The 27,059-nt window shown below is 45.1% G+C and overlaps 1 protein-coding gene across 2 annotated transcripts in view; it reads left to right on the forward strand.

Annotated features, from left to right (window-relative positions):
• NEGR1 (neuronal growth regulator 1) overlaps window positions 1-27,059 on the forward strand; it is a 295,272-nt gene that overhangs the window by 213,387 nt on the left and 54,826 nt on the right. For both annotated transcript variants that reach the window (XM_056356242.1, XM_056356241.1), the window contains exons 5-6: window positions 16,841-16,961; window positions 22,260-22,411. In XM_056356242.1, the coding sequence (XP_056212217.1) occupies window positions 16,841-16,961; window positions 22,260-22,411 (273 nt within the window). The remainder of the gene's footprint in view (window positions 1-16,840; window positions 16,962-22,259; window positions 22,412-27,059) is intronic.

Genomic DNA, 27,059 nt, shown 5'->3' on the forward strand with positions numbered 1-27,059 from the left:
CAGCCTGTCAAGTGGGTTGTCTCTTCTCTCCATAAAGGTCTCAGGCTGACCAGTGGGATATGAGGCTGCGGGACAAGGATGCAGTGGGGGAGGAGATGATGCTCCAGCCTAACACCAGCATTGCTGCTGCAATGGCCCAGCTTTTGGCTGCAAAGGCAAATTGAGAGTTTAGGACACCAAAAAACACCTCAGGTTCTTTCTTTACTGTGTGACGAGTGTCTCCAACACCAATCTGTGAACCACTTTGAGGAGGTGGGGAGCTCTTAACGCATGTGTGCACAAATCCTTTCTCAAGCGCTGTTCCCTTGGGAAGCGGTGTGTCTGACCTAGCTATTAAAAGATTGTTTCTATTATTCAGATCTCGATGTTATTGTTTCAGAAGCCTATGGGTGCTGATTATTTGTCACTTCTGCAGTAGTTAATTCTGAGGGCTGCCGTGATTACCCATTTGAAAGTAATCTCTGTTCCTCATCCCCAGAAAAAAAAAAGTCCTCGAAATAAAAATAACTGTACTAAATTTGCACATATTTACACACTGCCAGTAGTTACAGGTCTGCATATTGTGTAATTATGGTATACAAGTAAAAATAGTTCATTATGTTTATGCATGTCTGGGAGACTGTGTTGTTACAAATAATAGAGCACCCATGACTTGCTCTCCTAATATTGGTGAAAAATATTGTCAGCAATATATTGTTGATAGTTGTTGCAAAGAGACAGTGTAAAGGCTTCCAGTCACTGCTGCTGAAAGTGTGGGCACCAGCTCATGAGTTAATGGACACAAAAAAATAATGTGGGTTTTCTTCTGTAGCTTTTGTGTACTTTTCCACTTGTGCTGTCATTGGAAAGTCAAAATAAGGTCACAGTAAGATTCTGGACACCTCTGTGCATTCATCTCTGGTGAAGCTGCTTTTCTTGCAGCTCTTCTCGCTGGGGCTGGGTTCCCAGGGTGCAGCACTGGCTCCCTGCAGGGTCCATGGGGGGCTCCATGTAGTCTGCAGAGGTGGGATGTTAACCCCCTCAAACCTGATGGGATGCGAAGCAGGGGAATGGTCGTAGTGGCTGAGGAAAAGCACTGCTGGGGAGCCAGCCCTGCTGGAGGGAACGCTTTCTCCCAACTCTGAACCACTGCTAGCTCTTCAGCCTCCAGGTGATCCCACTTTAAATACCAGCTAAAATATGGTTCAGGAAAATTGAAGTCTTAATAGGAGATGACTCACCTCTAAAGAGCTTATGCATTTCAAGAAGCAATTTGAAGTATACGGCAGGCTGTGTAAGACTCCAAACTAGAGCCAAAATTAATGGAGAGCTCTTCAGCTTCCAGGAGCGTTCACTTGCCCAGATTGCTCTTCAGCAAAAACAATTACTTAAAATAGTTCTCGTAATAGTCAACACATTGTAAAGCAATATTTCTCTTTGTAATTGTAGTATTCCTTCTTGCTGTTGGTCTATGACTTAGCCTTCCCTGTCTCTTGCAGGCATGGTGCCTTTGAGGTGGTAGTCTAAAGGGGTTTGGAGTGCAGCTGGTGACACCAGCTGGGGTCATGAAAAGCCAAGTCTGAACAGTGTGCCAGTCTTGCAAAGCTCTCCATCCCTTGATTTCTTTTTTTTTTTTTCCCCCAGCAGCAGTCATTGCTGCTTTGAAATTGTTCTGCAAAAGAAATCTCTTTAGCATAACTTGCGAGTGCACGGGTACGGCTGTGACGCTGCGCAGCGATGGTCCCCATCGGCTCCTACCCTGACTACGCTCAGCATTTCAGTACAACATCCAGTCCCTGATAAGACCGTAATGATATTGTTACAACTTGTTTGTCCCCTAGTGAGATTGCTAAATTAGGTTTTAATAACTTCTGCAGTTTGGCTGGTATTAGCGAGTGTGTGTAGGCACTAGATCTGAGCTAGGGGAGCTTTGAGAAGCAATATTTCTGCTTTTATAGTTTAAAACAAAGCAGCGCTGTTGACACAGAGGAAAGGAAAAATTGCCAGCATCATTCTTCAGGCATTATAATTCATAAAGCTGGCTGTCTACGTATTTTCTGCCTCTTCTCAAATAAAACCAAACTATTTTGAGGCTGCTGTGACCTTGTTTGGACCTTAGAGTTGTAAAGCAAGCACAAGCATTGGCAATGAAAGCCCTGATGTTTCGCGGGTGCAGCAGCACTCGGTGCCACTTCCCGACCACCAGCAGCGCGATGGACCCCGTTGTTTGAGTTGCTTTGATACCTGTCACACATTGCACGCAAAGATCGTGATAGTGCATTTAGAAGTGAATTTTTTTGAATTTGTGAACTGAATCCTTTCAGTACAGAAATTGCTAGCTCCGGCATATCTTGAACAAAAATCTGTTTAATATCAAATGTGTCAAAATTCAGGTGCTCACCACTTCTGCACCTGGTATTGGTAATGGCAAAAGAGAATCTCAAGAAAAAGAGAAGATCAGGAATTATCTTCCAATGCGCCAATTAAACATTTAAGTGGGGAAATCCCAGTATTCCAGACGTCTCATGTAAAGCCAGGTCTGCATCCGAGTGTTGGCTTGCCATCTATTGCCTCTTCTTGAGAAATGCGTGACGTTCTTTGGAAATGAGCAATTGTAACAAGAATATTAAATGATTGCCAGGGAGAAACTGCAAAGCCCTGGATGTTTCTGGTGTTTGCACATGGCTTTCATTTTTTGGCTTTGGTCTTCCTCAGCACAGCATCATGTTCATTGGCTTTTAGCTGTTGCAATACCACAACTGAGGAGGATGAAATTACTTTAGATGGACAATCTTACAAATAAATCTGAGAGGGGAGAAAGAGACCCCTGAGATGCATTTCCTTCAATACAATACCTCCTCCACCCAGCCAGCTCCTGTCCTGTGGAGCTGCTGATTGAAACCATTGACACAGAGCATGCAAGACAGAAGTAAAACGTAACTTACAGTAAACAGATTCTCTTTTGAATTAATATGGATATATCTACTCCAGCAGAGCCACTCTTTGGGCTAGCAGGAGGTCTGGAAAGCCCCTGTCAGAGTTGTACTGAGTTTTATTTCTGTAATTTTATTTCTAAACTCTGTTTTCAATTACACAAACTTTCCCTGAGAGTGTTTGCATGCAGTTGGTATTTCTGTGGCTTATTGCTTTTTGCTAGAAAATCCACTTTGGACTTGACTCTGCATGCATGTGTACTTGTCACCTATCGGTATAGATTGTCCTGTTTCTATCAGCTTACATCTGCCACAGATTACGGGGGAGGGGGGAAAAACCAAAAACCCTTTATGTAAACTTCACTTCTTTTTAATATAGAGCAATGGCTTCTAGACCTTTTACGGCTCTTTCTCATTCTTCATGAGATACATATGTATATCAGCTATAACACACTGTCAGTGAACAGTGGTTTTCAATCAAAAAGACTGTCAGTAAAGCTGATTCACTAACAAGAAAGCTGTCAAGCTGTGACAGCTGCTGTCTTTGCAACCCCAAACAATCTGTTCGGTGCTAACTCTGACTTATGCTTCCATTTATTATACAGTAGTAATGAGTTCTGTCCTTAGAAATATCGTTTTGGTGAGTTCACCTAGCTACTTTGTTATGTATGTAGAATATATCAAACTGGATCCAAGGTGTATGTGGTAAGTTTTCTGCAAAGAAGTTCTGCTTCTGTGTTTTGAATTATTTTTTTTTCTTAATTCCAAATCCACTTTCAGTACTTTAACGCATTTTTGTAGTTAAATGTGAACCTGGAGATGTCATCACTATTGTAAGCTGAGAAGAGTATAACTTCTTTTTTTTCCCCTTGTGTTGAAAAATGGCATATAACCTCAAACACAATGCTAGTGCCTACAGAAATGAGTAAAGGAATTTGCCGTTATAGGAACCGTTCTGATGCTTAATAATCCCAGGATCTTGGGGACCACAAAAATGCAGCCCTTAGGAGGAAAAGAGGAGTCGGGCTGATGCTGCTGTCCAGATGCAGAAGCCTGTATTCAGATTGTCAACCTGTTCTTTTAAAATAGAGAAGGAGCACCTTGACAGTCTCCTTAAGCCAGGGGTCCTCAAAATATGGTCCATGGGGTCCTCAGTCCAGCCCCTGGTATTTACAGACACACACCCCCTCGCTGGGGGTTGGGGGGGGGGGGGACACCAAGCAGCCGCAGATGACCTCCTGCCACTTCATCTGCATGCCGGCCCAGTGGTTAAAAAAGTTTGAGGACCCCTGCCTTAAGCATTCTCTTCCAGCAATAGCTTACCAGACCTAAATCCCCTTGCTTCAGTTTTGGTTGATTATTGCTTGCCTGGCCCATAAAGGAGATGGGGAAGAGAAGATTCCTTTTTTCATTCTGTCTTTGCATATTTAGTGGTGCAATGTATCCCTCAGAAATAGTCTTTTCCAGCTTTGCTAATCCCAATTCCTTTTGCTTTTCTGAACTTCTGGTACTTCAGCTGAGACCACGCTACTGCCCCATAAAGCAGGTGCTTTATCACCACAGCAGATAGAGAACAGTCTTCTGCAAGCCAATCGTTGTCTCAAGTCATCAGATGAGGATAATAAACTTCATCAAAAACCCACATAAAGCAAACTATGATGAAACTGTTATTTCTGAGACTCCAGAGAGGTCCTGGGAACAGAGGCTCTGGGTGCCTGTTGTTCAGAGGGAACTGGCAGTCCCCTGGCATGTCTCCAGTCCCCAGAAAAGTGCTGGAGCTGTAACAAGATGTGTTCGTACCTGGGAGACAACCTGAGGAGAGTAACAGCTACCGTGGATTCATCAACAGCAAATCACGTTGTCTCGCTAATTCCCATTATCACGGAGAAGGCAGGAGATGTCAAGTGTTGACATTCGTAAGCTTTTGACATGTGGCGCTTACAGGTGCGAGTGTGAGAAACATGGATGAGAAAAGATGTCCAGGGGGAGGGTGCAAAACTATTGAGAGAGCTGTCATCAAGGGGCTTCCCGCCAAGCAAGGGGGGCATGGGTCCCCAGGGCTTGTTCTGGGTCCAGCCGTCAGGGTTTGGTGGGTGTCAGTGCTGTGTTTTCAGGGAGGGCCAAGCCGTGGCAGGGGTACGGGACAGCACTGCCACAAGCGGTTCGGTGGCCTGGGCACCCCACAGGCGCGGTGCTGAGCGTCGGGTAACTCTTTCCTTTAACACCAGTAACGCGTACGCGGCATTGGTTCTCTTGCCCTTGATGTCTCGTGCCTGCCTTATCCGCTGCTGGCTCACTGGATGTGCTCTGGTGAGACTCGAGCAGGTCTCTCGCTCCAACTCTGACCTACTCTGAGGTGTCTTGCATTTTTGTTCCAAACTTTCTTTCCTTGGAAAACTACCAGCTTGGTTTAATTCATTTTCTCCTCAGCTTTACTGCCAAAAGATCTACTTGGTAATTCCTGGAATTTGTTGAAGTCCATTGCTTTTATCTTCCTTAGAGGGAGAGAAATAACAAAGTAAATGCACTCATGTTTGTTCACGCCCAGGCTCCTGTCCAACTCTTCCTTCTGGATTGGCATCAGATGTATGAAAGCACCACCCTTCCTCCTTCTCATTCCTTAGTATCGCTCTGGGATGCCGATACTCATTTTCCCCCTTTAACCTCCATGCACACGTTTGAATAAATTGCTGAGATAAAGGACCCACAACAGAGTGTGAGGGCATATTAATTGTGCAGAAGCTTTTCCAGCAGGAACCACCGAGGGAGGGAGGTTTGCTGATGCGAGTGCTTGGCGCGGCAGCTGAGGACCCAGCCCCGGTAGAGTGCCCGGCTCCCCGGTGCAGGCAGGCACAACGGTGCAGCATCCCTCTCGCTCCGTACAGCTGCCTGACAGGAGGGTGCAGGCAGGTGGGGTCGGTCTCTCCTCCCAGACAACAAATGATAGGACAAGAGGCAATGGCCTCAAGTTGCACCGGGGGGGAGGTTTAGATTGGGTATTAGGAAAAATTTCTTCATGGGCAGCCCAGGGAGGTGGTGGAGCCACCACCCCTGGAGGTGTTTAAAAGACACGTGCAGGGACATGGGTTAGCAGTGGCCTTGGCAGTGCTGGGTTAACGGTTGGACTCAATGATCTTAAAGGTCTTTTTCAAGCTCAGTGTATCTATGGTTCTATCCTTTTTCCCCCCACGCCCTGCCATGTTGGTGTTCCTGTCCCATTTCCCAACGTCCCTTTCCCAAGCTACCTCCGGTCCTCCGGCATGACCCAGAGATGTACATTTGCTCCTGTACATAGAGCACTGCAGTACTTAACAGCAAGCTTGCAGGGAGTGAAATATCTTTACCTTTCCCCCTACTTCAGCCTCACAGCTGTTACTTGAGGAGCTGCTGCCCGGCCTTTCAGTGCAAAGCTCCCCGCCGCTGGGCTTTTCTCTCTCCCTGCGCTGGGGCTGTGTAGTCCCTCTCACCATGCGGAGAAATGTAACTTAAAGAGTGAATGCAAAAGGGAAATGAAAATTACACCAGTGTGCATGCCACATGGGAAAAGCTAACCCCAGCTGTTCCTGAAACGCCTACTCCTGGGGGAGATGCTCCCTTAAATTTCAGAGGGATGCCCTTCACCTTCAGTCAACCACAAGTGCTGCCTGGGGGACTTCATCAGGGGTGTCGTGCTCTGTTATATGTTGCTGAGGCTCTGCAACACTCTGCTCAGGCTCTGCCACCTCTCTAGCAGGAGACCTGCACCCCACTACATCCACACGTCCCCCTCATCAGCCACTGCCCGTCAGTGCACAGTGCCCCGGTGTCACCTACATCCTGGCAAAGATGCTTTCCCCCTCTGCAGCAGGCGCAGTGCCAGGGCTCAGAAGCTGTGCCTCAGTCCCCCTGTGTGCACCCTGAAAGTCTGAAACCTTTTCCAAATAGATCACCTTCATGTATTTCAAAAAAGAAGATCAGCTATTCTTCTGGGTCCTGTCAATACCATATTTTATGCCATGAGACACAAAAGTTTGTTCTTTTGACTCAGGTAATTACAGATGCTTGGCTGCTCTTTGCTGATGAGGAAGTGTTGATGACAACTTTTCCTACAAATTACAGCAGTAAGAGGAACAACATATAAAAAGAGGGATTATTTGACAAGAGCTGTCTTTGTTATACTTGTGTTCTTTCAAGTTGTGGGGCTTTTTACTTTTGTTTTGAAACCTGTGAAGCTCTCTATTCTTGCAGATCTTTCTGGGCCTTGCTCAAAGCCCACTGAAGTCAACATAAAGACTTTGACTTCAGTTAAATTTGAATCAAGCTGCACTGGCCAATGAAAGATTAAAACTAACTCCGCCGTATCAAACGCCACCAAACACTGAACACTTACATCCCCATTTATGTTTTGTGCATCTGTTCTTTCTAAATTACCAACAAGTCTTGTATGCAAATGCAGGGTTTGTGTCATGTATGTTCGTCAGGGTTTCAACTACTCCCACGGAAAGGGCATGTGGGATGCCACTGGGCTAATGCAGATGTGAGGTGCTCCTGACCCTGCGCTCCAGCTGCTCTGATGGACGTTATGAGGTCCCCTGACCATGGGGAACATACAGAGCTGACTGGTTTGTTCATATTCTGAATTCCTATATGGTGGCAGGACTTGTATCAAACGGCACGTAGCCATTCACAAAAAGATGGAGAGTCATGCTGGCTGGGCTGGGTGGCAGGGTGGCATCACCCTGCTAACAGTGTAGGGGCTGTTTCCACCCAGCTCTGCATCCAAAGGGGTTTTGATGTGACACTGTCAATGCTCAGGCACAAATATTTGTGTAGGAACTGTGTGGAACCCAGGTGGCCTGGCCTGGGGATGGGGAGCAGGTGCTGGCGCTCCTGGAGCTGCCCCGCCTCAGGGGCTGTCACCAGCCACACGAGCAGCTCTGGAAAAAGGGTTTGTCTTCCCACGCTGGAGCAACTCCTTTAACAGGGGATAAAAATACATTTACGGAGCTACCTTAAAGGAGATATGATTAGAAAGCTTCTTTGCTAGAGAATAAAAGGATTAATAGATGAAGAGTAAGATAAAGCCTGATGGATGGAAAAACAAAGCAGTTGTTCCACCTGTGCGCTAACTTGAATTTTCTTATGTAGCTCCCTCGAGGTCTTTGTTTGCTTTGCTGGTTCTGGAAGGTTTTGTTCAGTTTCTTCCTCTTCTTTCTTGTCACTCAAATACTTGTAAGGCACATTGTTAAGAATTCCTGTCTGCTGGCCGATTACTTATTAAGTATTATTTTGTGTGGCTGACTTATATTTTTTCTTCTCCCACATAACAATTACTTGTGGATTTTAACCTTTCCTCTTGACACTGGGAGGTTTTATATTCAAAACCATGAATTGCACGGCAGCCAGTGGTTTTGACGGTCTGTTATAATGCAATCCATTAGGCAGAGCTGAGGGAGATGCACGTCTCAGAAGACTCAGATGCACCCTGCAACATGCCAAATTACACGCAGGGAATGCTTGAGAATCTGCTTGTTTGCTGACAGCCAGCGCAAGGCATTTACACAATTGGTTAATTAATCAACACTTCAAGTATACTGTTTTTTAAAGTCAAACCCTGAATGGGAAAGGGAAAAGCAGAAAAGAGATTCTGGGTTGCACCTACAAATGCAGGAGCTGAATTCTTACTGATACCTTGTACGTTGGCATGTAAATTTATGTATATGTACACATCAAGATCCCACTGAATTCATGACTTTTCAAAAAGTCATCAAGAAAAGATGGAAAAAACAGCTTACTAGTTTCTTAGCCCAGTGATTGTTAAAGGCATGTCTCTCAAATGTTGCCACACACCAGAAGTTTCTGATATGAAGAGGCATTTATTAAATCACTCCATTAATTTGGGAATAGGTAGGACTGATGCTCTGAATAAATCAGAAAAATTAAATAATCTAGACTATTAGGAGACCATCCTAATTCTAGAAAGTGTGGGTAATACTGTTTCACTTGCAAAGATTTCTTACTTCATTGGTAAATCACTATGTGTGTGCATATATATAAGCAAATATATTTGTATATTGCTCCTATCTGCTTTTCTGGAGCAGAAAACAGATCTCAGGAAACCTCTTCTCTTACCTGAAAGTCTTTGTCTTGACACGCTGGAGAGCAATTTCACTAACAAAAGACTGTGTTAGGACGCTAGATTAAAATCTGATGAAAACTGGAAAAATAAAAGACTTTTTTGACATTTACAATTAATGCCACAAAAATGTTAGTTTAATCAGACAATACGGTTAATAACAAAGGTGAAATTGGAAGTTGCCAGCCCTGAATGCTAGTGTAAAAGTTAATAAATTCAGCTCATAATCATTATGCACATGCTAGTTATAATAATTTACTGTCCATACCAAATCTTTATAAGCATTGTAATTAAATATAAAATGCACATTAGAATTATAATGAGTAATTAGGGCAACATAACTAATGTGCATGAAAGTCCCGAAGCTCATTAAAATGTTAAAAGATGAAACCTGTTCTAGCCGGAGTTTTTTTGCACGCTTTCTGGGCCTGTCTGAATGCCAGTGTATTGCACTCATTGTTTTAACTGTTCCTTTAGACATTTAAAAGCAAAATGAAAATATTTGGGTAGGAAACCAGATTCAGCAGTACTTTGCGTCGTTTCTGGATGGAACACAAGTTGTAAAATTTGGTTTCCCAGCACAAACGTCTGACTCATGCGAACATGTTGCTGATATCAGATGAGCAGAAACTGAGCAGAAAGTAATTATAGAGCTCTTTTAGTGCAGGAGGGGGAGATGAAGATGATAGTTTTCACGTCTTTCTCATTAACACGCTGGGAGAGAGTTGGAGTGCAGTGAGTACTCAGCACCATCACACGAGACGTTAATGGGGGTATTTATTGGAACTTGAATTGTTTCACTAAAATTAAAGGTGATGTGTGCACACTGGAGTGTGCGTATGCACTTGAGGTGGTGCTCATCTATCCTGAAATCCCTGACTTGTCCCCCTGAGGCTCACACACCAAGCCGAGAGAGTTGTCTGATGAACTCGTGCCACATTTGGTGTCAGGATGGGAATAACTCAGCTGTCACATCAGCCTTCTTGCTGGCGCTATTGTGCTCCTGTCCTGCGTGGTGCCTTTTTCCTCTTACACCTAATTAAGGAGGAAAGCAGGTGCCTGTACTTTTCCCATGCTCTTTCAGCAATAGCTGATGTACCCTGGACGTGTGGCAGAGCTTGGTGGTGCAGAGGCACATCGGGGGTTCCTGGGTGAGCCCTGCACAGCTCCCACAGCACGACACCAAACCTGCGGCGCCATCGTGCATCCCTTCCAGGCATATGGCAGGTCCAGTTCTCCTCCCTCGCATGCTTCCCATGTCACCTTCCTCTGCTGGGGATACATAAATATATATTTTGGGTCAAGAACAGCTTTACCTCCTGAGCAGTTTTGTGTAGGGACAAAAGCGAAAGGGCATTGGTAAAACTCCAATTAAGCAGAGTCTCTCAGCACCCACTCACAAAAGCCTTTCCCAGTAAAGCAGTTTACACATATTTCAGAAAATAATACCGAGTAAGTTCCAGTAATTTATTTTCAAGTCAGAAATGAAGCATTCATTTTAAGTGCTCCTCTCCATAGGGATGAACTGTGGGAGAGGACTAGGGAGAGTAAACCTACAAATATGAGTCACCAAAGCCTGATACTGCTGACAGATATATATATAATGATAATTTTTTTCTTTCTTTTCTTTATATAACTATTTTTTTAGGAGAGATAAAAATGACAAATACATTTAAAATTATTACACAAGGTTTTCTTGTTAGCATCACTGTTTTACTTTACCGCAGCATCTTCTGTCAGCCCTCTACCTTTCCTCGTACAGCCTCCCCTGGGGAGCTCCCTGTGTCCGGCACCCCCGGCCTCCCTCACGCAAGGGCTCCGCTGCCTCCTGATGCTCTCGATCTCTGAGACAAGGTGTTATCTCCTTGCGTTCTTGTGTGTTTGTTGTAACTGTTATTTGTAACGAAGTGCTCTGCATGCACTCAGGAGCACATCTGTGTGTTTGCGATGCAGCTGGGGTCCCTTCCCGTGTCCCTGGGGAAGAGGTAAGCCTGGTGAACCCCTGGCTGTGGAGCTGGAGGGAAGGCTTGCTGCAGCCTTGCCTGCCCTGGGCCTTCCTTCGGCCTCAGGTTCTGTTGCGTTGCGTCTTTAACCGAAATTTCTCTTACTTTGCCAACTGTAATTACTTTTATTTAAAACTTATTAAAGCTGCTTTTGCTTTTTACCTTTTTAAACTTTCATTAGGTCATTAAGCCTGCGTCCATCTGTATTTATCCCTTGCCTTCCACTGCGCGCTCAGGGCTTTTGCTAGCGTCTGTTTGATCCATCAGCTGAGCAGAGCAGGATTGCATCAGTGATGATACCGAACGATTTTCTCTAATAGTTTAAGTCATCATTATTGAGCTCCTGGATGAATACATTTTCCTAGGTGGCCAATACTTGCTATTGATTTCCTAAGCAGCTGTACAAACCCGAGAGCAGCCGCCTGTGCCTGGGGCGGTGGGTGGTGGGTGACAGGGGGCATTACCTGCTGCAGCACAGGCAGCGATGCTGGTGGCTCTGGGAGGAGCATTCCTCATGGTCCCACAGGAGGCATCTCATTGCCATTGGGATTGAGCAGGGTTTAAATCATCCCCCTCAGTAATTCAAGAGGGTCAGATCAGTCCCTCAGTGGGGAGGGGAGCATGCTGTGAGCCCCCTTCTGCTGTCCATAACACCCTGTAAAAGGGTGTTGGCAGAGGGTTGACAAGTCTGTGGTGATACAAGAGAAAATAAAGCAAGCTGTAAAGAGCTGCAGGAGGATCTAATGCAGCAGAGATGATCAGGCAAGGGTGATCTGTGCCACTGAGCCCTGTTGTGAAGGGTGGGAACGGGTGGGGGAACCGTCACCACGTCTGTTTCAGGTATTTTTCTAAGTTCTTGAGGTGCTACTTGGGTGGAAAAATCCTGTTGTTTATTATAAGGTCTCCCAAACACCTGCCCATCAGCCCTGGCTGGAGGTAGGATATTGTTATCCTCCATCCCTCTCTTCACCTAGATGGTTTGACTGATCCTGTGCATCCCCGATGCACTGGGAAGCTCTGGGGTTGGAGAAGATCGTTCACCAAAAAAAACAATATATATTGGATAACAGTGAGGGCAGAATTGAACTAAACCTTCTGAGCACTTGTTAACGTAATATATTGAGCTTTCCTCTTGCTAAATTATAGGTATTTAGATCAATACAGCATTCCTTCTGACTGCTATAACCTCAAAATCTTTTACATAGGAGAAAACACAGGCAGCTCCAGCAGCATGACTGACAGAAATAAGATCAAAACATGAATTTCTTGTAAAAAAAAAAGTCTTTGCTGACTACATGGAAAAATACTTAAAAATATATGAAATAGTGGAGGCCCAAGAATCTCTTCCCATGTCTCTTTCCAAAAGAAACCTCAGCCACAAGAACAGCAGGTGTTGAGGTGTGTGATCTCATCCGGAGGTACTTGGTCTTCCACACTGCTGGAAGCGGAGGGGTCAGGGTGGATTTGGGGCTCAGCACGTTACTAATCAGCGTGCCAGAAATCTGCCTGCATTGCATCGTTTGTCTCTATACTGTGAACAAGAAAATAAACTGACAATGAAAAATCTAAGAGAATGGTGACTGAGCTGTCTTCAGCTTGTGTTTTTATACCAGTATTAACTGGGGATTTCCTAGAGCAAAGAATATTGATTTTGATGTTTATTCTGAACAAACAGAAGCTGAAATCCTTCTGAAAGGGAGAGCCAAGAAAACTTCCTTTTCAGAATTTTCCAGTATTTTCCCAAACAAAACTCTTCCTCACCAGACAGCGAAGCTGGGGATGGTGATTTGTAGCTGGGATCCAGCCAGCATCCCCTTACCAGCTGCACTGGAGTGTGGTGCCTGGGGCCCCTGCCTGAAAACGCATTGGCAAGCTGTACATTTTTATGCATCATTTAATTTAAAAATTTATTACCAGCAATGTTCTGAAGTTATTTAAAAAAACAAACAAACAAAAAAAACCCAAAAAACCAAACCACAAACCAACCAAAAAAACCCCAAATGACCAAACGCAACCAAACCAAAATGATAATCTGCCAGAAACCACAACACAGCAAGTGAAAGGTGAGAAGGCCACGCTGAAGGGGCATGAAGGTGGTACTTTTTAGGAAATAACTTTCTATGTGACTCAGGCCTTTGCTGGTCTTTTATTTACTCTTTCTGCTTAGCTCAAGAGAATTAAATATTGTCAGGGGAGCGTGCACACAGTGTGGTATGCTAACAAAAAACTAAATTTGAAATTAATAATCCTATCTACTCTGAATTTGAAAAAAACCAAGTATTTTCACTCCCTTTGCATAATGCAGAAAAATATTTGCCTCTTAGTACAAAGCTTTCCAAGGAGCTACTGTGCAGTAATATGGAGAAGAGGCTACATGAAGTACTGTTTGCTGCTATTTAAGGGCTTGCAGACCCCACGGAACCAGTGGGGTGCTCCCGGCTCCTTTCTTGCACAGGGCAAAACCCACCGTCATGATAAATCTTCCTGGTGTCTGTCAGCACCTGAAACACAAAACCCACAGTCACAGAAAAATCTTCTCAGCATCTTTCAGTGGTGGTGGAAATACATGAGATGTCAATAGCTTAAACTCAGCTTCCAGGGGATGAAAGCTTGCCCAGTGTATGGATCCAGTGCGTTATTCCAGTACCTCTCCTAGAATTTCTTCCGGGTGTTCCCCAAAATAGATTGTATCTACTTATGCCTGCCATGTTCAGTTTATTCCAGGGGCAGCAAATCTCCATCCCTCACTAGGGCAGGTTTCCTGGCACTTCTAGGAGACGGGCCCATGGAGCAGGCACCACTGGAGATTGTCTCAAAACATGGGAGAGCTGTGACAAAAATAAAAGGTTATCTGTGAAGGAGAAGTGTGGGGTAGCATCCACCTACGGGTGCACAGATGTAAGGTGGGAACTGGGTTGATGCCACAGAAACCCTGGGGGGCAGTGGGGGGAAGAAACCCCTGTGAAGTCAGCAATGGCAGGATGTCATCGTGGGTAGGAGAGCACCACGTGCGAACCAAGCTGAGCAACCTCCCTGCTCCACTTGGCAGCATCTCCCCAGTGGTGCTGCATCCCGTGCCGGGCATGCGCTCAGGCAAAGCGTGGGTGAACTGGGAGGGCTTCCAGGCACTGCAGAAATCACACATGTTTCTTGGGGAATGTGATGGCTGAAATGAGGGAGAATGAGTGGAGTTTTTTAGGCGGAGTTTATTTAGGTAAATGAAGGCTGAGAGAATGAGTGAACAAGTCTTTGAATGGGTAAAAGTTTTCTTCAAAGAGAAATTTAGACTTGCTCTTCATATCACCAGGGACAAAATAATTAAAACTTCAGCAAGGTGCGTACCTGCAACTGTGCAGATAAGCAAGTGCCAGCGTGTTGCCACCCAGGCAGGCTCTGGGTGTCCCTGGAGCTTTGAAGCCTCAGGATGGAGGGGTCTCTTGGGGTCACCTGGGTGGGCTGACCCTGCTTTGGCTAGGCGGGTGGACCAGGTCCCCCCAGTAAACCAGAACCACAATGTCAGACAGGTACGGGGGTGACAGGGAAACAAGGTGGTATTTCTTTGAGTGCCAGGGGTCTGGGGTCAGTGTTCTGCACCTGGGAGACCCAGGGCCTGCCTGCTGAGGGTGGTGTTCCCCAGGAGCTCAGCAGCACATCTGGGCCAGCCTCAAACATGCCAGCCAAGTGTGAATTAATGTTGGAGAAACGTCCCAGGAGTTCTCTTGCAGTGCTTGTGTCTTTCATACGACTTGAGGGAAGTGGTGGGAACGCTGGCAGGCCGTTCCTGGTCCTAGGGTGGGTGGAAACCCTGTGTGAGAGGCAGACCTCCTCCCAGTCATCATCCAGCTTTTGGCAGCCTCCATTGACCATGTGCCCATGCAGCAGACTTCCATTTTCTTCCATCATTCTGATGATGCTTTTGTATAGTTCATCTCACACAATTTCGGCTTTTGTGTGGTTCACCGTGGACATTTTTAGATGTTATTCTTTCGAATGCTTCAGAAGCACAAGCTGAACTATGAGCTTCGTGGGGCTCTGAGTAGGTACTGGTACTACCTGGTGCTGTAGGAGCAAAGGGGAAATGTGACCAATTCATAGTTCTTTGTGTGATCAGTCTCTCTCCCCTCAAAGTCATTTTTTAAAAGTCTTGGTTGCACAAATTGCTTCATTTCTCAGGAAGGAGTAAGCTTTATATGTCCCTGTTATTTTTATGGAGTAACAAAAAAAAAAATATCTGATTTTATACCTATGCAGATCATGGAGAAGCAGTCATGCAAATTGGTTGTACATTAATTATCCACTTGAAATTTTAATGTTACCAGTTGAAAGGTAATGAATCTATTGATTGGTCTGATGTAATCATTGGGGAGAGACAGTTGAAGGCAGAGTGTGTGTTTGCCAGCTATGGGAAATTGCTGCCTGCCTGCCTGGCTCGGGGTAGGATGTGAGCAATGGGCAGGAGAGAACCAGTTCTGTGGGTAACCCCCCGGTAATACCCTCACACGGTTTTGTCAAACACAGAGACTTGCACATAAGTGCTGAGAGCACGTGTTTGCTTTCCCTGGGCTGTGGCAGCTGGAATCCCGTGCAATGTCCTACACATCTAGAACAGCATCGTCGATGGTGTTGGTGAAGGGCGGGTGTGCCATGAGATGTGCAATGGAGCTGGCCCGGCCACGTGGGGAGCTGGGTGTCACCCTATCATTCATATATATGATGCCTCTTTAGCGTGTCTGGTTCCCGTAAAAGATTATGGTCTCTCCACGTGGCATGCTGAGCGATGGGTGAGATGGGGAAAGAAGCAGATGAGAAGCAGTCAGTGTTTCACATGAACGTAAACACCTTAAAGCAACATCTGGAAAACTGCTTGGGAAAAAATAAACAGATTTTTATTTATAAGTTCTGTGGTTTTGTTTTTATAGCATTTTTATGATGCACATAAATTATTGTTTAAAAACAGAAAATGTAAAAGAAATTCCAGGGAGAAGACAATTGTTGTTCAGCCTTTCCTTTGATAATCACTTTCCTGAGGAATTTGTTGTCTTTTATTTTCAGCTTAGGGACACCTTTCACTGGCAACTGGAAAGACTGACAATGTTTTTTTTTTATCTTTATTTGTATCTGTAGTTCTAAGCTTAAAATGTTCATTGCTATTTACAGTGTTTACTATTTAAAAAGAAAATATATTTACTGAAACAACTCTATATCCAGTGTAATACTGGAAAAGTCACATGTTATATGGTGTTTACGGTGGGCTCATAAGCATGAAGGTAAGTTTGTTCTTTTAATATGCAAAACAAGATCTCAAAGCTTGTCTGAGCCTGGGGGCTTCTGAGGTATTTGCAGGAGGGAAGTGGTGCTGGCCCTGCCTTCGCTTTGGACCCCGCGTGCTGGGTGCTGCCGTACCCCCCACCCCCAGCTGTGGGACCCCGCAGCCTCTCGGCTGGCACTAGTGGCGGGACCTCGTGTGGTTGTTTTCCAGTTCTCAGGTTTTAAATATGTCTTGTACGACACTAACACAAACAGTTATACTTTATGTTGAGTAACTGAGTTTGAAAACCAGCTTTTTTTCAGTATGGGATTGATCTCTTCATGTCTCAGTTGTGTTTCTTACCCCAGATACACAGAATATATATCAGAATCTGCTGTGTGGGATAATTTTTACACTGCTGGAAGAAAACATGATTGAATGTGAATCAAGCTGGAAACCACGCGCCAGGCTGAGAGTGACGTAGAGCGTGCTGAAGAGAAGCGGCGTTAAATAATCTGCATATCTAGATGCAAATATCCATTTTACAATTCTTTTTTTTCAGTTGCCCCCACAATTCAGGAACTTAAATCCAGCGGTGTGATGCTTGGAGGGAACGGACTGATACGGTGCGAAGGTGCAGGAGTTCCTGCCCCGGTCTTTGAGTGGTACAAAGGAGAGAGGAAGTAAGTAGCTGGCGCTCACCGACCCCTCGTGCTGCTGGGGATGCTGCCCACCCACAGGGGCCAGGGTGGAAGAGAGGAGGCTGCCAGGCTGGGTTTGTCCCCCGTGATGACAAGTCCAGCAGGCTGTCCTGAAATTAATGCTGGGCTTTAAACAGCGGCCGCTTGGAGGTGTTGGCTGCCAACAGCCGCGCTGCACAGCTTCTGGGGGAGTTTGGCTGTTTCCTTGTGGTCGTAGTTTCTGTGGTCAAAATCAAGGTGTAAGCAGGCTGCCCGGCGTGATAGCGGTGACTGTAATAATGAGCCTAATGTTTAAACATGCTTTGGTAATTACAGCCTTTTAAGTACCACTAAAAGGTTTTATTTTTCTGATTAAATGTATAGGTTTCCTGCTGAGGGTTTTTGGGGTGGAAAGGTTGCTTCATGAACAACACTTCCGACCCAACTTTAACGCGGGCGAATTTTCATGCAGTTGTGCTATTAGCGGTCCAGGCCAGGGGTTTACAGACTGCAGGCGTGGGCAGAAGCGCTGCAGCACGGCATCCCTGGGGGTCAGGGGAACGAGGCTGTGCTCCACCCCTGCAAACTGACCACGTGCCTTGCTGTGTTGACAGTCAGCTGCACTTTCAGGTCATTAGCACTAGGTAATGATAACAGGCATCTCGGTAGGGTCATCTTTATTTTAAAACCCAGCTCATTAAACAGGTAGATATTTTTATTTTTGAAAAGGGAAGTTTGTTTTACAGCTCTTAGCTCGCCTAAGAGCATTATTTCTGTTAGGTTTCTGCATTGGTGCAAAAGCAAGTGGACACTGTTCCTTGCAAACAGCTGTCTGTACACACCTTCTAGCTTCTGGAATGTCCTGGCTTCCAGGTGCTGGGTTTCTCAGCTCGAGCATCCCGTTAAGCATGGGAGTTGACATGATGATATTGGTGACCATTTTTCATAGAAAGCCATCTGTCAGCTCATCTCTCACTGGCCAGCTGCTCCCCTTCAGGATCATTAACTGCTCATCTTCCTTCATGACTTTTCAGAGCAGTCGTAACTATTGCTCTTTGACCATAGCCTAAAGCGTTCTCTAAAACAATGTAATTGATCTTTACTATATATAACAGTAAACGTTCTGCTTCTGTTAGCAAAATTCACCTGCATCCTCTTTCCAAAGATGCAGGTCACATTGTACCCATGTTGGGTGGAGTCGCAGCAGAAGGGTATTTTATGTAGCTATTGCAGCGCATGTTTTAGCGCTCTGGATTCAATTAGCTGTTTCCAGTGTGATAATCACCTTTCTATTTATAACATTGACCAAATCCTTTCCTCCTGAGCACGTTCAGTGCCACGGCAGCAGCAGCGAAGACTAAGCAGAGCATTTCAGGACGCCAAAGTTGTGCCTTCTGTTTTCTGTTTCAGTTGTTGTATCACCTGAGGCTGGCTATAATCAGCACGAAACGTACCGGCCTGTTGTGTCTTACTGGTCAAATATGATGTTAAATCTAATGGTCCATCCTTTATCCTTAAACTGTTGTTGGCAGATACACTAGACATACATGACTACAAAGGTACTGGGGTTCTCTGAACCTCCACCACTTGCAGGAAAGAGGAAAATACGTCCAAATGGGTTTTTTTCCTCCAGTATATCCCATTTACCTCGGGATGATGGAAAGCCATCACAGAATGAGCCTTGGACAGCTCGATCATTGTTTTAATGCAAAGTTGAGAAGCTCTCACAGGTAGTTCAGAGTAGCGTCTACATTATCCTGCAGATAATTTGCAGAAATAGTACAGAACTGAATTTATACACTGGGAGCGCACACCCTGCTATATTTTCTGCTAACAGAATAGAGAGAATCCCATTTACTTAGGCTTGGATTGGGACTTTTATTTTTTTGTAGAGCAGTATGAATTGTTGACTAAATGAACAGTGGGAATTAGATCTGAGAGCTTAAGTATATGATCAGTGTCTGAAACAAGCCTTTTGGGCCTGTAAACTGTATTGTTTTTACTTAGATTAATGTAAATCCAAACCCACAGTTTCCAGACTCCAGGGATCATCTCATCATAAAATAGCCATTAAAACTAAACATAAAAGCAGTCACAGACTGCATCTAGTTAAAGCTACTGGTCTTCAAGGCAAAGAGCTTGCAGGACTGATTCTACCTCGTCACCGAGTCGCAGGCGCTGCTGTGGGGCAGGCTGGCGTGGGTGCTGGCAGGGCAGCGTGCGGCCATGGCCTGCCCGGCCAGCTGGGGGTGGGGGTCCCACGGCCCCTGCGCTGCCGGAGCATGGGCTGCTCCCCAGGGAGCACTTCGCCTCTCCCCTTGTAGCTGGGGAAAGGCGAGGAGGGATCTCGGGGGCAGGTTTCAGATAATTTTGAACTTCATCTGTTGGATGCGGTGCCTTGAACCACCCGCGGGGGCTGCCAGGTGGCTGCACAGACCCCCGACACAGGGAGGATGGGGTGAGCTGGGAAGGGGCTGGAAATCTGGAGGAAAAGGTAGTGAAAGTATCTTAAAATTATAAAAGTGTGTGGCTTCTAAAACTGTACAAGGATTCCCTGCAGAGAGGAGAACAGCTGCGCTGTGCCAACCCACAGTTCCCGAAATGCGCGGCTGTCCGGGTGCGTTATGTTACAGGGTTACACAGAAATTAGTTCTTGGACATTAAACAGCCACAGGGAAGAAGCCTGAAAGTCACCGATGGAAAAATATTAATTCCCTTATCCTTGACAAAGCAAACAAGGCTTACATTTGAAATAACAAAACTCATTATAATGGCTTAATATATTATAATAACGTGAAGGTATTGAAATATGAAACCAAAGGTGGGTGCCCCTCGGGGCTGGCACCGGCGCATGATCTCCTTCGGATGCATAGGTGTAATCTCTGGATTAAAAAGGAGATGGCTCTTCCCTTCATGACTGGTGGGACAAAGCAAGCAGTAAGGTGAAGAAGTGTGTAGGGTGGCTGCACACAGCTTAAAATGCCGTTCCAGCCTGAGAAGTAACTTGATAAAATCCAGACAAGTAATAAACGCCGTGTTCAGTCAATAAGCTAAGCAGAGCAGCACACGGGAGTAATTAATTTAAAAGTAAAAGCATCTGGTTCTTACAACTGCAAATGGAAATCCTCAAAACTGCTGAGTTTATGCTAACTAATGCAGACTCCTCAGTCCGTTAATTATGTGGCTTATTGATATGCATATCTCTCTGATTCCATTTACCCCACTTCCAATTCTGCCCCCCCAGCATCAGGCAGTGCCTGGCAGGGATGTGGAGGGAAGGAGACTCTGTCCAAAGGGTGTTGGCCAGAGGTGGGAGAGGGGGAGGGGAAGGGGTTTGACCTGGCACCTGCAGCACTTGTCCTTTTGGCAGCCTGGGGAATGCAGCAGATCACCTCAAGCAGGCGCAGTTTTAGTTTTTTGATACCAACGTCACCTCTGGCGGGGCATGGGGATGGCAGAAATCCCAACACCTCATTGTTTTGTGGACAAAAAAAACCTAACAAACAACTAAACCTTACAGCTACAAAACAGAGGTGTTGTAGTTCAAACCACAATTATAGGCCAAAAGGATGGAGATGGCTGGGAAACAGCTGGTAGGAATAAGCCATAGGTGGAAGTGGAGGCATCGCTCCCAGGTCCCCTGGGAGAGAGGATGGAGGGGTTCAAACCCCCGAAAGGCAGTGGGATGGGGTGAGGGCCATGGCTGCAGCTCCTGCCCTTCCTACCGGTGGAAAGATCTGGAGGGGAAAGCTTCTGACCTGGGGCTGAAGCAAGTACCTGCTGAGCACCCATCTGCTCTGCCTCCCCCAGCGCCACAGGCACGGCAGCGGCTGCCACGCTGGTAACACCATCACCAGCTGCGAGCTGCGGCATTGGGAGTGTGGTGGCAGTGGGTGTTTTGGAGCAGAGGAGGTTATTCTGCGGGAGAGGCAGAAAGAGGAGGGACAGACCTTAGCAGTTCTAAAAGCAGAACACCCAGGTGCAGAAGCCCGTCCCCTCTGCCTCTTACAAGGCTGGAGGAAAGGTGCATCTTCTAACTGCAGCTTGCACCCCAAACAAGGCATTTTATTCCTTTTTTTTTTTTTTCTTGCAAAACCACGTGTGTCCATGTGTGCTGTGTCCTCTCCCCAGCAATGGGCTGCACAGAGCAGACCAGTCTGTTACAGCAGCACAAGGTACGCAGGGAAGAGAAACCCCGCCATTCATGCAGCAGAACGGAGCTATTAAATGGGGACAGAGGTGCCCGTCTAACGAAGAGGCTTATTCAATCCACAATACACAGAATTGCAATTAATGATAGACTTGAAATGTTTGTGGGCAGAATGCTAGCAGATTGGATTTATTCCCAGGATATATGATTATATCTTTCAGTGTATCAAACAACAATTGTGTACGCTAATCTGGAGCTCCGCTCTTAATGTGAGATACAAGGAATGACGAGAAAGCAACTGTAGCCAGGGTTTTAATAATGTGGTTGCCCTTCTCATCTGGTTTGATCAGATGTGGTTTACCTACAACAGCAACATTTAAACTGGTCACCTTTCTTTGCCTGGGTGCAGTAGCAGCGCTTCTGACGTGGCTTCGGAAGCAACATCAAGAGACCTGCACATTCCTATGGAATTTGGGGTGGGAAGCTCAAAGCCAGGGAAGTGGAGCCCGGTGAGAAGAGCCCTAGTTTGGCTTTTCCCTACACTCTGCTACCTGGTTTCCTCTGCAGGCTGCTGTCTTGGGATGCAGTGCTGCTGTAGCACATCTTTCCTAATTGCCAATGTATTTTGTAGCTGTAGAGGCTGTAAAACGAACTGGTCGCAGCCCTACGTAGTCGCCTTTCTGGCTACTTAATCCTTGCCTGCCCTCCGCTGGAGGTGTGTAAGGACACAAGCAATCTCCAGAGCCAAAAAAAAACACTCTGAAAGACTTACTGTAATATTTTCCTTCCCCAAATAGGGTATTTAAATTTTTAGTTAGGTTTGCCCAATTTAAAATCTAAGCTCTCCTCCGATCCTGTGGCCAGGCAGGCAGTGCCGTGGGTGTCAGTCTTTATTTTCTCTCAGCTGTAGGACACAAAGGCAGAAACTTTCCTTGGATACCCCGCAGCTCCAGCGTTGCCCGTAGCCTCTCCGATCTGCCACTATGGTAACCTTGCTTGCCAGGCTACATCGGCAGCTTGCAAACAGCTTACTGTGCTCCCAGTTATGTCTGTAAAAAAAAAAAAAAAAAAAAGGAAAAAGAAAAATGAAAGAAAAAAAAAGTTATTGCTTATGGTATATGAGTTATAGAAATTTTCTTTTTGCTTTCTAGACTGATCAATGGTCAACAAGGAATCACTATTAAAAATTATAGTACAAGATCACTTCTTACTGTTACCAATGTGACAGAAGAGCATTTTGGCAACTATACATGTGTCGCTGCCAACAAGCTAGGGACGACCAATGCCAGCCTGCCTCTCAACCGTAAGTAACGTGGACATGTGGCAAATGTTCCTGGTTGTTTGTTTCCACGTACATGGATTCAAAAGCAAAAAAATAGTAGTATGGTGGGTTTTTTCCCTGGTTTCTTCACAAGGCATATAAATACCACTGAGTTCCTGAGTACTGGGAAATAATTCACCTCGTTATTTATTCCGTGCTGCAGAAGGGTTTCTGTTCTGACAGTGATGGCACATTTTGGGGGTATCAACGAGTTATGAATCCACAAAAAAAACACAGCTAAACCCAACCCGCCGTCGTCGTAGAGACAGAATTAGCGTGGCAAAATCTTTCCCCTCAGAATAGCGATAACGGATCACTGAGGTACCACTGTAAACAAAGTCAAAAACTTTTTCAGCAAGTTTTGAAGAATATACTGAGCGGAATAAGCGGGGTTTGCCGGAGCCCTGCCCGCATGGTGGCTGGTGGGGCACTGGCCCCTGGCACAGGCAAGTCGCGGCAGGCTTGGAAGTTAAAGCTTTTGGAAAAGATGCAAAGGGTTGCAATAGGCAAAGCAAAGCGTTGAGATTTTTAGCATGAAGGTTACCTAAAATGGGTCTCAGATGTCCTGCTTGAAAGATATTTATATCTGTGAATTTGTAGTATTTCACATTTGTTGAGTATTTAGCCATCTGTTAGTGGCATCCAAAGATGTTTGTGGTTGAACTTCAGGGCTGATCTGTTCTAATAGTGATAAAACTGAAAGGCAAAACTTACAAAATATCCTACGTGCTTTTCTCTACATAAAGATATTCCTTACTGAGTGGAAATGTAGATTTTTAGTCGCTTAAATCCTAGGATTATTGCCTTCTAGCCGTGAAACTTCCTTCTGAATATACTTCCTATATGATACATATTGTCAGGATATTACTGCAGAAGAGATGCAATAAGCAGAAAATAGCACGAAGCCTTTGCTGTCTTTTTTTTTTTTTTTAATATTTGAGAAATCATTAAAAAAATGGAAACAATGTTACACATTAAACATAAAATGCAAGAAGTGAAAACAAAGGAATAGTATGTCAGAAGCAGAGATTATTTGGTGTATTTGCAAATCAGAGAAGGTAAAATGAAGGTTTGGTTTAATTTTGAACAGAGCAGAGCTGAATTTGTCTCTGAGTTCTGCCAGGATTTTAGTTGCTTTAAATTTTGAGATACCGTGTAGCCACCCTTTAAGAGCACTTTAAGATGCAGGGGTTGAAGATGTCATGTAAGTATCAAGTACATTGTTACAAATCATAAAAATAGATGTTCTCCATCATGAAAGAGATGGGATGTGTGAAGCAGAACAGTCTGAGAGAAAATACTGAAATCTGGGTCTGATCCTGACCTCATGGAATGAAATATGGGGGTGATGTTAGCTCAGAGGTTTGACTGAAAGACCAGAATGAAATGTCTTATTTTATACTATGATTTTTTTTTTTATTCTAGTTGAGAAACAAGGAGAGGTTTCCAAAAGGTGATGATCTAGATTTCAGTTGGGAATGAAGATCATTTGGTGGAGTTTTTTCTTGCTCATTTTGTATTAAAGTTATGTAGAAAGGGTATCCTTTAGGAAAAAAAAAAAAAATCACAGGGTAGCCACTTAAGTGTGGACTCCTTAATCCTTCAGAGTTAATTATTTTTTTTCTTGTGAAATACTACTCACACTTTGGTTTGATGATAGCTGAACATATGCGCCGTTTCAGGTACGTGTAGGGGAAGTGTTAGCAGCAGCTAAGGGTTGCTTGCAACATTTGATAGTCAGATATAGGGTTAAGTATAATTTGATCATGTTACTTGACAAATGTTAAAAATTACACGTTGGTGTCTTATTTCAGTGTGGATTTTAAACTGCTAATTGCATTGGTGCAATACAGTCTGAAACGCAGAGTGGCTGGAAAAGCATCATTAGAGCAGCTGCCAGTGAGGGCTGCGACTCTGTGTCCCCACCACACACCCCGCCGCCTCCCTGTGCCAAACCGCAGTGGGTGTGCAGAGGGACGAGGGGCTCTGTCAAGGCACAGGGGGGTTCATCAAGACATGGGGGGCCTTTACCAAGACACTGTCACAATGCGCAGCTACAGCAGGAGTGCTTCAAATCCTGAGCGCGGATGCCTGCACACCTCTGCTGTTTGGTGTTGGCACCTTGCCCAGTATCGCTAAGTAATTGTTAATTGAGTGTTTCTGTCTGGTGTTGGGTTGGGTTTTTCCTAAGAAAAGTGGTATAGCAGAGTTAGAAAATCTGTATTTTCTTTCTTTGCACATTCCCGTATAATACATAAATGACATCATGGCTGTGCACAGCTGGGAGCCTTTCTCGGGTACAGAGCTAAGCGTATTCTCGGTTATTGGCATCTGCGTCCTATGGAGATATAAAACTCAAGGATACCAGAAAAAGGATTATTTCTTCTACTACCAAGAGGTCTCTGGCCTTCTGTGATCTATAAAGGCAACCTTGAGCTAATAGAAAGTTATGAAGCGGGTAAAGGGATGTCAGGACAAGGTAAAAGCTGACTTTGTGTGGCTGCGACACGGACTGAGTGAGGGAAATGGGAGATTAATGGAGCTTCACCCGACGGTGCCTGCGGGGTGGATAGGGCAGGGGGAGAACTTGCCTGGGGCGTCTCTGCTCATCTGTGGCCAGAGGACAACCTGGCAGCTGGACACCCAGCAGAAGGTCACCCAGAGCCACTTCTGTCCTGGGGACAGATAGCCGGGCTGGTTTGCCAAACCACCCTCATGTCTGGGGAGTTACAAACATTCCAGATTCCGTGAACATAACGAAATTTATCTTATCCCTAACTGAAGGCTGGTTGGCCGTGTCTAAGATCCAGCTATTAATAATGAATTCAGCAGCTGTAAAACAGAAAGACTGAGCCTTGTGGGAAAAATACAGAGAAGCAGCGGATACAGAGAGGCAGTGGTTTCAATAAATTAATAATGAATGTCAATTTGCTAATTATTCATGGCTAAGTCCTCCATATCATCCAAAAGTGTTGGGTTTTGTGGGTAAGCGTATGAAGTGCGTGTTCCCCCCAGAGCATCCGTGTCAGGAGCATTTGTTGGACACTCCCATCCCAGCATCTCTAGGTCTAATTGATCAGATGTTTAGCACTGTCTTTGCAGAATTCCTGGTACTTCAGAAGAATGTAGTCCTTTCCTGTAAATAAAGCATGGATGTACTGATTCATTAAACCCAGGAGATGAGGCATTACGGTGTGTACCCAAGGTAAGAGGTTCCATCTAGAGGGGCGAGGAGCCAATGGGGGATGGAACAGCCCTTCTATAATTGAGCAGGTTTTGCTTTTAAATCAGCGCAATTTTAATTCAAGACAAAAGGCATTTTACTACAAACAAATTTGCAAGACCATTGCGAGGGGAGGGAGTGATCATTAACCGCTGGCAGCAAGGTAGGTTTATTCAATCGTCAGCCAAAACTGAGATGGTCTCAACTGCTGCTAAAGCAGCGACGTCCTTACTGAGACGTCCTCCTGCCCTTGCACTCTCCTGGCCAGAAGCCACAGGTGGTAGTGGAGTTCTTACTCACTCTTACGAAAAATGGGTTGTGGTGGAAGGTTTTCCCTGGGTTAATGGTTGGACTTGATGATGCCAAAGGTCTTTTCCTACCTGGATGATTGATTCTGTGATTGTGCCTTTCATTGATGAGGATAAAGGTGGAGCCACTGCACAGCCCCTGCTCCCTTCAGAGGGGCGTGGGGTGAGATGCTGGAGAACCTGGGCCAGGCACGGGGCTCAGCTCTGCTCTGTGGCACCAATGGAGATGCAGGCGGTGTAAGTGAAGCTGCAGGGTGCATCATCGTAGTATCCTGGCTCAGTCAGGGGTGCAACACCAGCCCCACACCACTGCAGGCCTGGTAGGCACCACCGTCCTCATCTCCTCCGCCTGAGCACTCGTTAATGTAGGGCAGGGGACTGAGTGCGTGTTGAAAACCTGCATTTTTATTCTGCATGTAGATTTAATCTATACATCTATAGAATCTATAAGTCTTCTTAAGAGGCTGTTCAGAAAGGTATTAAGTTCACTGCTACATGTGTGTTCTCTGTGTGTCCCCTGAAGATGTCATCCACAAAAGTCTGGGTTCATGGCAGCCATCACCTCACAGAAGATGAAAATAACCATTACTTATCCAGTAGATACATGTGTTTCTTCTTAAGTAAAGGGGTTTTTTTTTTATTATTTATAAAGAGCACCTCCTATACATTCCCCAGTATTTTTAGGAATGCTATAACTAACTTGTCTGGAAGGTGGTACCTTTCTTTTTTTACAAGAAAGAAAGAAAACTTGTAATACAGAAGAAGCGTTCATGTCTATTGCTAACAGCTGCCAAAGAAATTGCTTCCTTTAAATGGCTGGTTGTATGATCCACAGGGGTTACTGATGTTCAGGTTTGTACAGAAATCTTAGATATATTGTCAGTAATTATTCAAGAACATAAATAATTGTGAAGAGCTGCAGAAAAGGTCAGTAGTGGCATTTGGAAGGAGAAGGAACATAGCAAGGTGTGTGAGAGATGTCATAGTATTTTATGTGCTAATTTAATTGCTACAACTAAACAGAACTATTTTATTGAACAAGCATCCAACTGTGAACTTATGGTTAGTGAAACACGCTTATAATCTTGTCTCAAACATC

Source organism: Falco biarmicus, chromosome 11 (genome assembly GCF_023638135.1).
Source record: "Falco biarmicus isolate bFalBia1 chromosome 11, bFalBia1.pri, whole genome shotgun sequence".
NCBI classification, from domain to species: domain Eukaryota; kingdom Metazoa; phylum Chordata; class Aves; order Falconiformes; family Falconidae; genus Falco; species Falco biarmicus.